At 37.2% G+C, this 14,719-nt stretch overlaps 1 protein-coding gene across 3 annotated transcripts in view; it reads left to right on the top strand.

Annotated features, from left to right (window-relative positions):
* ANTXR2 (ANTXR cell adhesion molecule 2) overlaps nucleotides 1-11,723 on the top strand; it is a 164,533-nt gene extending 152,810 nt beyond the window's left edge. For all 3 annotated transcript variants that reach the window (XM_060779346.2, XM_060779345.2, XM_060779348.2), the window contains one exon: nucleotides 8,517-11,723. In XM_060779346.2, the coding sequence (XP_060635329.2) occupies nucleotides 8,517-8,555 (39 nt within the window). In that variant the 3' untranslated portion in view covers nucleotides 8,556-11,723. The remainder of the gene's footprint in view (nucleotides 1-8,516) is intronic.
* Nucleotides 11,724-14,719: the final 2,996 nt, after the last annotated feature.

Here is a 14,719-nt window from a genome sequence, read left to right as displayed (position 1 = left end):
GGCTGATCTGATGCTTCTAAGATGCTAGCAAGCATCCAAACATAACATATATTTGTCAGAATTTGAGATGAATCCCATTTTAAAAACTCATTAAGCCCATTACAGTTACATGGCTGAGAGCCTACATGGTCACATATCAACATAAGTATTAATATACCCTTGTGCTCCATCAATCACCTTACCATTGCAATGGCATATTCCCAATTGCCATTTTGTGGTGGAGAGCAGGAAGTGAAGAAGCATATGAAGTCTGACTTGGCCACGGTAGTTCACGCTCTAGTCACATCCCGTATAGACTACTGCAATGCTCTCTACGTGGGGTTGCGTTTGAAGACAGTCCAGAAGTTTCAACTAGTCCAACGTTGCAGCACTCAGGGAACATACAACTCCCTTGTTGCGCCAGCTCCACTGGCTGCCAGTTTGCTACCGGGCCCAATTCAGAGTGCTGGCTTTGGCCTATAAAACCCTAAATGGTTCTGGCCCAACTTACCTGTCTGAACGTATCTCCCCTTACAAACCACTGAGGACTTTAAGATCATCTGGGGCAGCCCTGCTCTCGGTCCCGCCTTTGTCACAAGCACGTTTGGCGGGGACGAGAGACAGGGCCTTCTCAGTGGTGGCCCCTCAGCTATGGAATGCCCTTCCTAGGGAAATCAGATCTGCTCCCTCCCTCTTGACATTTCGGAGGCAAGTTAAAATGTGGCTATTCGAGCAAGCGTTTACAAATACAGAGTAGCTAATGTAGGAAATCGAATGACCTGACAATGGAATTGGACAATGCTTGAGAATAATGAGACGCTGATGATGTTGCTTTTGTTGTTTTTGTGATGTCTTATACTGCTAATGTTTTTTATCTATTATGTTTTATGTATACTGATTTGTTGGAAACTGCCTTGATTTGCAAATTGGCTGAAAAAGGCGATATACAAATACAGTAAATAAATACATAAATAAATAAATAATGGTCCCATAGCCCAACCCTGAAGAAGGACATCTTCCATCAAAATCTACTTGGGCCATCTAATCAGATGATTCTATTGGCTTGCTTTTGACTACACAGAAATACATTGCTCAGTAGCAGACGTGTCTGAGTCCTATGGGAGGAAGGAAATACCAATCTCCACAACAACATAAAAAGTACATATGAAAAGCAAGCTGGAATTAAGTTTGTGTACTGCTCATTGGAGGGAAGGAGACTAGAGACAAAGTTGAAGTACTTTGGCCACATCATGAGGAGACAGCTAAGCCTAGAGAAGACAATGATACTTGGGAAAGTGGAAGGTAAAAGGAAGAGGGGCCGACCAAGGGCAAGATGGATGGATGGCATCCTTGAAGTGACTGGACTGACCTTGAAGGAGCTGGGGGTGGTGACGGCTGACAGGGAGCTCTGGCGTGGGCTGGTCCATGAGGCCACGAAGAGTCGGAGACGACTGATCGAATGAACAACAACATTACAGATAGGCTCCAATGATAATGAGCCTCCCATCAACCAATTATGACAAGTGGAGGAGTTTAGTAAGATGAACATTTTTCGGCTTGTAGAGCCAGCCATACTGTTATTGACTGGTCAAGCAATTATTTTAGGATGCAGATACTGGGGCCTCAAAAACACTCACCCAACTGTTCCTCCCACCACACCAGTCCTCCATTGAGCTGTGTGTGGTGGCACAATTCTTGGCATTTAATACACTGCAAGACTAGTCTGCTACTTTCAGATGTGCCAGTTAACCTTACCCTGCTTCCAGGCTTGAGGTGATATGTAAAATTTAAAATAAATAAAGTTCACTGGAATTTTTCCTTCTGACTATAGCTCCTAGAATCTCCTCCAAAAGAGATAAAATGGGGTATAAGTAAATACTATAAATAATAATAATAAAGTAGTGTCTCACTTATCCAACATAAATGGGCCAGCAGACTGTTGGATAAGTGAAAATGTTGAATAATAAGGAGGGATTAAGGAAAAGCTCATTAAACCTCAAATTATCTTACAGTTTTATAAAACAAGCACCAAAACATTGTGTTTTACAAATCAATAGAAAAAAACAGTTCAATACATAGTAACATTATGTAGTAATTACTGTATTTACAAATTTATCACCAAAACATCGTGATATATTGAAACAGCTGTGGATCCGGGCAGGAGGTAGACAGCGTTGGATAATACAGAACATTGGATGAGCAAAGGTTGGATAAGCGAGATTCCATTGTAATAGCATCCTTAGCCAGCAGAGCCCCTTACCATGTTGGCTTGGGGAATCCGAACTTTGTAGTTCCAGCCCATCTCCCAATCTTTCCAAATTCTGGAGATATTTACTGACTATTTACGGCACAACTCAACTCTTAAAGACACAAAACGGATGCCTAGGCCTTTTTATACTCAAGAGAATTTTGTCAGCCAGAGGATGTGTATGAGGAAGTATCCATTCAAAACTTTGGGCATGTTTCAAAGTCACTTAGAGTGTTGCCGTTTATTAATCCTGTTCCAAAGTAAATATATAAATCCACTCCCTGTGTTTAAACACACACGCATGCTAGTATATATATATATATATAGAGAGAGAGAGAGAGAGAGAGAGAGAGAGAGCATTCATTTAAATGGAACTGCAGGTGTCTGTGGATATTTATGAGGCAAACCCAATATTCACACAGTTATAGCAGTGAAATACATCCTGTGTATGTAGCCAGCCAAGGAGCAGGGGGAATGTTAATGCTTCTAGAATGTTAACACCTCCAAGGCTGGAAAAAATGACACATACTTAAGTTCAGGAGTGGGTTGGTGATGTCAGTTTCTAAATGTAACACATCTAGGCGGAAACGTTGGCTACTAAATCTTAAAAACCAACAACAGGTTTTTGTAATGCTTTCAACACCTTGTGCTTTATAGCTCAACTGTACTGAAAAACTTTGGATCCGGAAATGTGGTATTGTTAGCAGACTTGAGAGAAACAGTTGCAAGTAATCTTGTTCATGAATATTGCACTTCAGATGCTCTGGTTTGACTCTTAGCTTGCATTGAGCTTAGTGAGACTTTCTTCTGTGCAAAATTGTATAAGACAGCACTGTATGTTTGCAAGGTCTACACCACACCACGCAAAAGTCCCATATTACTACTACTATTACTACTACTACCATCATCATTGTTACAATAATTCTCAGAGTTGTCAGCTGAAAATAAACTCTGATAATATAAGCTTTCCAAGCTCTGATCTCATCTCAACCCTGAGTTGAGGTGTCTGTATCTGCCTTTTGGAGCTGTTCCAAACACAGGGTTTTTTTTGTTGTAAAACATTTCAAAACAATTGCAAAACTTTGGCACAAGTTTTGAGGTGTTTCCAAATTTTAAGATTTGGTGTAAACAATGCTCTTTTGTTTACAACAAATTTCTAAATCAAAAGGTTGTGAAAAACATCAAATGAAGTGTATTATTTTGTCTTTTTTGCCTTCTATGCATTTGTAAAAGAATGTTTTCTAATGACATGTTTTAAGACCCCAGAGAAGAGGTATCTTTTGAGAAGCATATTTGACTCTTCTAGGATATTTTCTGATTGCTCACAAGACCATCATGGGATGCTTGCATAACTCATGTTTTAATTACTGTAGCCCTAAGACACTAATTTAGTTCAATTTTATACCAAGTGCATGTTGGTCTAGTTAAGGTTTATGACCCAATGATTTACAAGGCATAATACATCTGAATTCAAATTGGATGTATTGATTGTTTAATTGGGTACAAGGGCATGGATGTAACACTAAGCTACCACATTGACTGATAGTGGTAATGTAGATGGGATGGTAACTCCCATCTTCTCATGTATTTTTCTGCAGAAGCTAGATTTCAGATATGATGATCTATCCATTTGTTAAAACTATTTACTTATTCAAAAGAGTAGTTTTGACTAGTTGACTAATCAGTTTACATAGGGTAGACTTCAGCAGAAAGATCAGAGAAAGCAAACAAAATCTAATCTATTGGACGAGTAATGGAAGAAAAGCATCACTAGTTGAATCTCTCTGGAGAGAAAATTACAAAATGGGATATCAAAAAGGAAATTAAAAACTTCATTTAAAACAAAACAATATTACCAGAATTTACCAAAGTTACTAACCTTCTAAAAACCAACAATTTGATAGTAACATTATTACAACCAACTAACATTACATGGAAAAATGAGTTTTTGAGTTCTCTAGAATTCTTCTCCAGGTTGGGTAGTGTCCTATTTCCATGCCTTATTATAACATAGGCCTGTAAAATTGAGGGTCTGTGCTACTCAACCAGAGCATAGTAATATTTTTGTTTATATATTATCCACTTCATCGTTATCATCACATAAGAGATGATAGGCTTGTGCTGTAGCTGCCTCATATCATAGGAAAGAGAATGTTAGACTAAATTGATCCTTACTATGCTTCGTTAGTCTTCTTTTAAAGAAAGTGGGAGATGTCAGCAAGTTTCTATCAAATATCACATATTGAGTTTTGGATGCCTCGTGTTTCATATGCTTATGGCCAACAAAACCTGAAACAATGAATTCTGGATAATATTTGGTGAAATATATTTACCAAAGTAGCTTTGCCTGTATGTGGCAACTTTTAATGTGCCCTCTGCATGCATGCATTAGAGAGATGCACACCTTGTCACATTATATTACCTACACATGCAACTTGTTCTTTACTGTGCTGGCATGGATTCTTTGCTGTTACATCCATGGTGATATGCTAACCCCTACCTTCAAAATTAATTAGCACTTTTCATCATGTTTTCCAGCATTCTGTTTTCTGCTGAATGGGCTCAACAGCCACCTCTATGCACATTTTGATAATGTCTTTCATCCACAAGCCCATCAATAGAGAGAAGAAGGATAAAAGTTGAGAATGCATAAATAGACATGCATCTGGAAATTACAAAATGGAGTAGAAAAGACAATAATCATCTTCTTTATCAAAAGTGATCACTTTTCCTGCAAAACTGGGAATCAAATTGGCTTACAAATTCAAATGAAATTGAATATATGCACAAAATTACATGCAATCTTCAATATACCATATCTGTCTTATCCATCTGTGCAAAATACACCTTGGACTGGACTACACCAGGAAAACTTGCAAAAATAAGCATGTCTTCAACATGTACTTGAAAACAAAAAATTGTAGGAGCATATCTAATATTGGGGAAGGAGTATTCTACATAAATGATTCTCAAAATGGGGGATCCATAGACCATGGCTGGTCTGCAAGCCATTGGCTGATGTTCTGCTATGAGTTTACAAGGAACAGTTCTAGCCAATGGGCACGATTTGCCATTGTGCTTGGATATAGCCATCCATTATAGATTCTCCATAAATTCAAAGTTGTGTTATTTTAGTATTATTATTAACAAGAACAGCTGTATATTATTTTTGAATGTCTGCCATTTGGTGTCTGTCTACAGCTTCCTGTAAATGCTGGCAGTCTGAGATGAATTTTATGAATGCCTGAAAATAGACGAGGCATATATGTGTTGTCCCTACTCTTATGACATCCGCAAGTGAATGCTGACAATCACATTTAGGGGACTGTCAACATTAGCTTTGGGGTCTCTGCTTTTTAGAGGCCTCGACAGGATTCTGAGATTGTCAGCATTCGCATGTAAACGTCAAGCGCTGCCAAATTTCAAACCTTCACTGCAACACAGGCAACTCAGAATCCAAAGAACTCAGAAGGAGTTTATCATGGACTTAGTCTCCTTCGCTTGCTGCACATGCTATTCAGAATCAAACTTCAGATTAGATTAGGTTCTCTGGCTTCCAGTAAATATGAACCAAGCATATGTGTATTCATAGCTGAATATTCATGATACATTTGATTTGCTAATTTGGAAAGCCCTACTCATTTCAGTTTAATGTTATACACCCCCAGTTAACGTGTGAAAATGGAAGAGGGCATTTCCATCCAAGCGCTGTATAGTTGTTGGCTGTGGAAATGAATGAACACATATGTATGCTGTGTGACAAATTGAAAAGCTTATGGAGTAGGAGGACAGCCTGTAAGGTTCTGATGGTTCATGAAGGACATCCCTAACATTGCACATCCCATATGACATGATCTACAATTCTCACTGTGTTATTTTAGTCCATTAGTTCATCAGGGAGGCCATTTTTAATACAGTCTACATTCGCTGAAGTTAGGGGGACAATAATGTAACAGATTATTTTATTATTTACTATTAATGGTTCAGTATCAAGACATTAATTCCAATTGTTTAACAATATATTAGTCCTAGTATTAGCATTTCTTAGGTAATCCACTTCAGTTGAACTTGAATTGACTGTTGTCTAAAGGCATAAAATAGTTGCCCTTGGTGAAGCTGCCTTGAGTCCCCTTTGGGGTAGAGAAAGGCAGGATATAAATAGAGTAAATAAACAATAAATAATTTTCAGCATTTGCAAGATCTTGTTCATCCACAACTGAAAAAAAAATACTTTGCTCAACCAGATGAATTAATCATGTAGGGTAGGATCTAATATTCGCGTCTTCATATGAAAATAAAGCAATGATGTGCATGTGTAAATGGTATGTTCACATCCATAAGTGCTAGAAAACTACCAGATTTTAGGCAAATCGCCTTTTATAAATCTCCCAGCTGAATTTTTGAAGCTGTGATCCAAAATTGTGACTTTCTAAGTGGTGGAGAGAGTTAGATCTTTTCTCTATTAAAATTAAATTTGGATGTCATATTGTATTTAATATTGACTTTCAATATTATTATGTTTAGATAAAAAGTAATTTAAAGTTTCTACAAAACTTAGAGCAATAGTTTTTTAGGGTCTTTTTTTTTAAGTCATAGACAAAGTGCAGCAGTTCTGACTGGAGGTTGGCACTAGCCATGTTGCAGAAAGTGATGTGCAAATTATGTTAATTGTATGCTGCTAATATATGTAAATCAGCTACATTTCTTCAGCACATGATGCATGCGCAATGTGGCCTTTGCTGCTGAGCAAGCTGCTCATCCCCTTGATTTTAATCAAGGCCTTCTGCTGGGTGATGATGCAAATCATGATTACATTAATCTGTCCACTCTGGAAGATGTGTTTAAAGAGACTTATGCATTTGGCTTACCATGGTAAAAATATGTTTAGAGTTGATGCCTTGTATGTGGTGGGAGGGATTGTAGACCTATAAGAGCAGACAGTTTTGCCTATTGTAGCCAAATGTCTCAGATTATTATTTTTCTTTATAGGACACATTCATGTCACCTTTTTAGACTTACTTCATCATTTGACTGAATATTCAAGCTAGTTGCATCATCCAAGAGTGTGAAACTAAGAGATTTGTAATATTTGGATCAAATGAAATTGATATAGACAATGATTACATGAACTCAACAGCAGCTATTATTTGGGGGTGTTTTGTTTTAATTCTTCAGAACCAAAATCATAGTAAAACATCATGGGATCCTTTCACACTGCATAGTTATAGCAGCTTGCTTATGGCTTCATCCTAAAACATCCTGGGGCTTGTAGTTTGGAGAAGCATTACTCCACTCTATAAATGGCACATAGCAGGCTTTCCAAAGATGTTGCCATGGGAGCTAAAGTGGAATCAGAATAGTACAGTTGATGGACCTATGCGCTGTCTGGATATCCAAAAGTCAAGATGTTGGACTCCCGAATTATAACTTGGACAGCATCCTATTATTAGTCACTTGCTATACTGATGTGCTTTGTGGAGGTAGTTTCTCTTATTCCAGTAAAAACTTGGTGTCATTTAGAGACATTGGTCAAGATCCTATTTATTGACATAGCTATATGACAGAGGAAGAGTCACTGGTGTGGTAGCAGAAGAGAAGAGGCTATGGGTGTTGGGATAATGGAGGAAGTAGGTTTTATCTCCTATTTCTGTTAGGAGAAAAAAAAACCTGATATGTCAACACCCAAGCTGACTATGATGGGTTTTGCTGCTGTTTCTTGGACACTGTTACACCCCAGTCCAAAAGGTCCCTTACGCCAGTGTGAGTAATCTTTTATTCAGGTTTAAGACATCAAAAGGATTTCAGTAGGTGTTCTTAATGAATGAATTGTTTCAAAATTGTGTGGGAAACTAATAATAAGAAACAACTACTTTAAGAAGTCTCTCTTGCCTTAGTTTTCAGAGGTGTAGCTGGTTGTGTGACACATTAAAGACTATAAATTTATCAGGGCAGCAAGTTTTGTGTGCTAGAGTCCATTTCCTACATCTAACAGAGAACACTAATCAATGAAAACTAAGGCCACACTTAAAATTGAAATTTTTAAAGTGACAATGTACTCTGATATTTTTTTTCTTTGTGTATCATTTTAGGGACTAATATAGGATTCCTGTTAATTTCAAAGACAACAGTTACCTTTGGTTTCTGTTCCAGTAGTAGTATAGCTTCTTAATGCCTGTTGACAATCAACTAGTTTGTAGGCATCATTTTGGCAATTTAACTTTTCGGTGAGGATGTACTTACTTATTACAATCACAGAACGTAACCATTGAATTATTTTCTGTTTTTTTAGGGTCGATGCATGAACTTCACCCGGGTTCAGTCTCAGTAAAGGAAGATCAAGGAGTGAAAAGCCATCACTTTTGTATTGTAACCAAAGGAAGACAATGAAGCACTTATACGAAGGTCCTCAGAACTTCAGCCTTTCAGCATGGACAATCTCTCCATTTGGTTCCTGCACAAGTCAACTAATGCTGCTACACAAAGCTCTTCTGTCCGCCATTTTCTTTTAAGCTTTTAACCTCATACAGCATTCATTACAGTATTATATGATTTGCGATGGTGATGCAAAGACACGTTGGCTTAGCATGACTAGAGTCCCACCAGAAATCAAGCATAGGAATTGCAAGCAATTTGCCAGTGCCTTGGCTTTCATTGTCTTTATTGTAACTGAACTGCATATAACTTGAGCCTTTATGTGCCTCAACCAGGAGCTGCATTGTTTCTTGGATGTGATGACGGCACGTGTTATTTAAGCAGGAAAGTATTTGCCACAGGCAGAAGAGTGAAATTCCCACCAGGCCTGGAAAAATGTAAGAGTTCATTGCCTTACAGCGATGTCATATCACAAAATCCTTCCGAGTCCCATCCGCCCACCGCCCCCATCGGATTGTGCCTTACGGGAACCTTCTGACTGAAGATCTTGTCACTTTAACACTGAGCAATGCACATGCATGACAAAATGTAGACACAGTGCCTCAAGGTATTGGTGGCAAGCAAGGCTTTGCCCTTTCGTTTCCGAAGACACCTTTCTTTCATTATGCACCCAGGACAGGAAGAAAAATTAATAGAGCGTTATTCTACAGGAAGACAGCCTGTAACCAAAGATCTTGCATGGAGATTGAAGGACCAATGCTTCAAGGCCTTGGCACTGTGGCTGATATTTTTCTCTCCCTCCCCTCTGTGCTCGGCACTCGGTAGTATATATATGAAAAATTATGCCTCCTAGACATGAATTTTAGGCTTGTGCATTGTTACAATACTACGATGTGGTGGGAAGAGGCAGTTGCCACAAAGCAGGTATCTCAGGGTCCATCTCCCCCCACCCTCCAAATCTCCAAGGGCTCTTCAGCGTCACAAGCCAGCAACTCTCTTTGCATGAGAATTTCAAAGTTTAATTAATATAATTAAAGGCAACAGCAAGCAGCAGCCTGTGAAGGTTTTGCTCATCTTTTTTTATGCCTTTTGACATTGAATGACCTATTACTGTATGCACATTACTCCGCTTTTGAGGGGGTACCATGCCTTGGTGGAGAATGAACATTGGGGCCAAAATTAATTTTAAAAAGAGATAGGAGAGGAGGAGGATGAAGGAAGGAGGGAGATAAATCAGGAGACCTCTTTTTCTCCATTTCTAAATTAAATATACAGGAGTGCGGGCCATCAAAAAACATTGACAAAGTATGTATTATAATTTTTTTAGAAAAACCAGCGTTGTGTCACGTCGGCGGTGCCAAATTATGTTAGCGTGAGTGGAAACACTGTGGGGGAGGAAGGAGGCAGCAGCTGAAGAAAAAGGCTCAAATGATCCAGTCACTTTCGATACTGTACTTCAGATGCAAAATGGATATTCGAGTCGAAACCTGACAAAGTGCGCCTACTTTGATGGGAACCGGTATAGACAATGACCAGTGGCTGGGTCAGTGGGATGTCTCTCTGCGAGCAAGGAAGCTTATCAAATGACACTAAAAATAAGTTCAACAACCATCACGTTGGAGGGGAAAAGGCGAACATTTCACGTTTGGTGGGCATGTATGTGCGCAAGACGGGAAAGAGCGAGGGGGATGCGTGCCGGTCTAATTATCCCCCTTTGTTGCTTCTCATTGAAATCTCTAGGGACGCAAAATAATTTTTCTTGGTTGATGGCCAAATTTACAGTTCTTCCCAAACCAAGATGTCCACCACAATGTCTCTCATGTGTATCTTATTGGCTCAAGATTATTTGAGCTACCCGTAGCATTGCCAACCCCCCATTTTGTGCTCACATGGATTAAATCATGTACCTACGGTTGTACTACAGCTCATTTCTCTTTCATGTAAACCCTGTTTTGTATCGTTGGGTGCATGCTTTGACTGGGGTTGCCTCCATCTCCAGCTGCTGGCTTCAGCCAATAGACTCACCTTCTGCTGTCATCACATGAGTTCTGAGAAGGGATGTCACAGGCTAACTCAGGGGATGCACGCTTGTCCAATTATTTAAATTTGTCTGATGCTACGGCATGTGTAGAATGTGGTGTTAGCAATACACATAAAACAGGAAAAGGTGCCTTTACAATCACTTTCTGCAACCTCTAGGAAACACTTTTTTAGCTTTAAGACGAGATCTTCAGACCTTCCAGGCAGGATAGGAATGTGATAAGGTTGTCCATTATGTGTACAAGATACTAATATGTACATTTTCTTTACAAGCAAATGTTTCGGTTACTGGAACCCATTGGTTATGTCTTTGTAAAATGATTTTTTCGCTGCCTACAGTAACAAGCAAATCATGTGCTCCTTCTCATTTGCTACTCTGAATTTGTCTGGAGAAATGGTGCTAAGGATTTGAGTGAAGATATCCAATCGTCCTTTACGGATTCAAAATAAATTCACATTCTATATCTGAATGTTTGTTGCATTTGAACTTAAGTATTTAGAAAAGCAAATAATTTAAACAAATATTCAGAAAAACAAAAAAATCAAATTAAATGTACTTGTTAAACAGCACATTTAAGGATATTCCTTCCTTACCTTTTTTAAAAAAGCTGCAATAAAACCGCTGTATAGAAAATAATTCAGACAGGAATATTTAAATCGAAAACATTGGCAATATATTTATAGCTTTGAGAAGGACCGTGTTTAAAGTGATCCATTTTGTGAATTTCTATTTCCCAGAAATGAAACATTCCTATTTGGTTATTTATCGCAATCATCCTTTATGCAAAACAATACTGAATGTTTCTCAGGGTTTACCATTGCATTGACTTCGTAATTTTATGAAACCCTTATTTGTTATTCATTTGAAACATAACTCATGTGGTAAATAATTGCTCAAATACATACATTTGAATGCTGAACGCGGCACAGTATTATTTAAGATCTCTTTGAAAAAGCCCCTGGTAAAATAGCAGCACAACAGCGTTTTAACAATTTCATGTCCACTGAGCTTCCAATGTAAGTGAACCAAAGCAGTATTAATTTAATAGAGTCTATTAAATGTAATAAATTTATATGTTTATAACATCGTGAGTCATTTGTATTATTCTTTGGATGCATTTTCATAAAATACACACTGGGGATTATAGCTTTAATTCTGGAGTAACAGTGACTTCAGTTCAATAACACCAGACAATGACAGTTTTGAAGAAATAAACATGTGTGAGTCTTTCAACAAATTTTGAAAGTACAGTGGGACAATAGGACTTTTTAAAATGGCATATTTAAGGGTTTTATCCTTTGCTAGGATGGGTTTTTATTTGTTATATTTTTATACATACTATACACCTGTATACTGATTCCTTCCTTCCTTCTGTTAAAAGCATGTCAACTAGAAAAGCTTTGTGATCGTCTCTATCCAGATATTCCAAAACTCATTTAATGAATATTCCTGTATGTAAAATGAAACAGCTTTATGCACCAACTTTATTCAGTATCTATTATTATTATTATTATTATTATTATTATTATTATTATCTTTATTTGTACCCTTCTAGCATCTCCCGAAGGACTCGATGCGGCTTACAAAGGCCAAGGCCTCAATACACAACATAACAATACAAAACCTAAAGCAAATTAAAAATAATTAAAGCAATATTAGACAACAAAGCAACAACAATAAACAATACACCAAAACACAATAAAACTGGGCCTTAGGCCATATCACAATACCAAACCAAACAACAAGGCTAAATAAGACTTGATTGCACACTATGTAGTAAGTTAAAATAAGACACTTATAACAATACAATACAGTAAATATGATAAGATATGCTAGAACTGAGGATACACATCATATTTCCTTATCACCCCTACAATTTACCCTGATCAGCCCCACAAATGTGGTTCTCAAACATATATTTTTGTTTAAATACAGAGCTGTTTTATGTGTTATTTTTGGATCTTGGCCACACATAAAATATGTTGTTCTGATGTGAGATTCCCAATACTATCTTTTATAATGAAATGTAAGAACATGGCAGTCTCATCCTACCTATGTAAACATAATGGTCACAAAGGAGCTGAATATTTCTCTTGCTTAAATTTTGCTGGAATCAATAAAATACCACTTTGTAACATGCATACATGCAAACACGAATCAGTGTTCTGCCAGTATCTGCCACATAGCAACAATTATTTTTAAAGGAAATGACCTTAAACACATTCCTTATCCTTAAACACATTTTTACTTCTCCATTTCATTATACCATACAGACTTGAAATATAATAACAAAAACTTATCAAAGCATTTCAAGTACTGCATTGTCTCTTGCATTAATATACTCCAGGCCTCAGAAAATCCAATTGATATTATAAGATCAGCATATTGTAATATTTTTCTTGCTAGATGTAACCTACAACGTATACACGTATAACTGAGCATTATAATTGTGTAAGGGGGCATTAAGCTTCAGTGCTTTATGATTTGATCTTAGTGACCTATTGGTTACAAAACCTTCTGCAAAAAAAAAAGAGATCTCTGTAAATATCCTACAAAGAACACAAAATTTGCAACGAAATCTCCTTTTGATATTCTGCACAATAGATTGACTGTTTAAGCAGGAAAAAATGGGTTTTAGGTATAGATTGGGTTTAATTTCTTTGATTAAACCCATTAATAGGTCACTATGATCAAATCATAAAGCATTGAAGCTTAATGCCCTCTTCCACCTATTGGTTACAAAACCTTTTGCAAAAAAATAGAGATCTCTGTAAATATCCTACAAAGAACACAAATAGATTGACTGTTTTAACTAAGCAGGAAAATGGGTTTTAGGTATAGATTGGGTTTAATTTCTTTGGTTAAACCCATTAAATAACATTATGGTAAGTTATTCCCTAAGGTTATTCTCTGTTTAGTGAACTTGCTGGTTGGGTTGTTGTGTATTTTCCGATCTGTATGGAACATGGTCATACAGCCTGGAAAACACACAACAACCCAGTGATTCTGACCATGAAAGCCTTTGACAATACAACTTACTGGTTTTTAAAAAAAATCAGAATATAAACAATGAGTACCATCCTAACAACATGAAATGTTCTGGAAGATGTTTTTTTTATTTTAATGGATCATGTGTTTGATTCCCTAATCCAATCTGCGTAGTTGGATCCAGAGTTATAAACACCTGCAGTAAACCAACTGAAAGCATTGGGACTTCAGTCAATTGTGACTCGCCTACATTTCATTAGCAGAGCCAAAAGTGCTGTAATTCATTAATCATTTTTGAAAAAGCTCTGACAGCCCAAACCTTTAGTATTGTGTTGGAAAGGGTGGGTTGCATTCCTTAGAAGTCACATCAGAATTAGATGTCTCCTCCTTCACAAAGTAGAAAGAGGAAGGGAGTGCCAGAAGTGTTCAACAACAGTAGTTGTTCATTATTGTTAATTAACAAATTAGCAATTGTTAATTAAAAATTAATAAAGTTGTTAATTACAAGCACATTTTAATAAGGTAAAGAGGGATTGTAAGGATGGCTTTATAGCACAGCAATAACTAGCAATGACAATGTTGGCAGAACAAAGTCAATTTCAAAAATCTCAGCTGCATCCTATTTATATGCGTTTACTCTTTGTGATAATATCATAGTCAAATTGGTTGGTGAATTTCATCTCAGGTTAAAGAAGTCATGATTTTGTAAGTATTCTGTTATACCTTGTGTTTAAATTAACTGGAAATGATTGAGTTTTTCCAACAATTTTCTCATAACTGTAAACAAAGGAGACACTTCATACTGGCTATTAAAGCTAAAGGCATATGAGTATTATTTGATAAATTGAAGCTTGTTATCGGCAAACCTTTAGCTCTATGTGTTTGCTTGATTATGTAAAAAGGTTAGGAAAAGTACAAAACTGTGCTCTTTGGTCTTGTCATCTAGGTATTGGCCCTGAAAACATACACAAACTGGTAGATAAATGTGTTCTAACTTGGTTGTGTCTACTACATGATCAAGATCCTGAATTGTAAAAGGAAACTACTATGTCAGAAGCCAGGCATAATTTCTTGGAAAACATTTTTCTTAA

The sequence above is a fragment of the Anolis sagrei genome, chromosome 5 (assembly GCF_037176765.1).
Source record: "Anolis sagrei isolate rAnoSag1 chromosome 5, rAnoSag1.mat, whole genome shotgun sequence".
Lineage (NCBI taxonomy): Eukaryota > Metazoa > Chordata > Lepidosauria > Squamata > Dactyloidae > Anolis > Anolis sagrei.
This window is presented reverse-complemented; position numbering and strand designations above follow the sequence as displayed.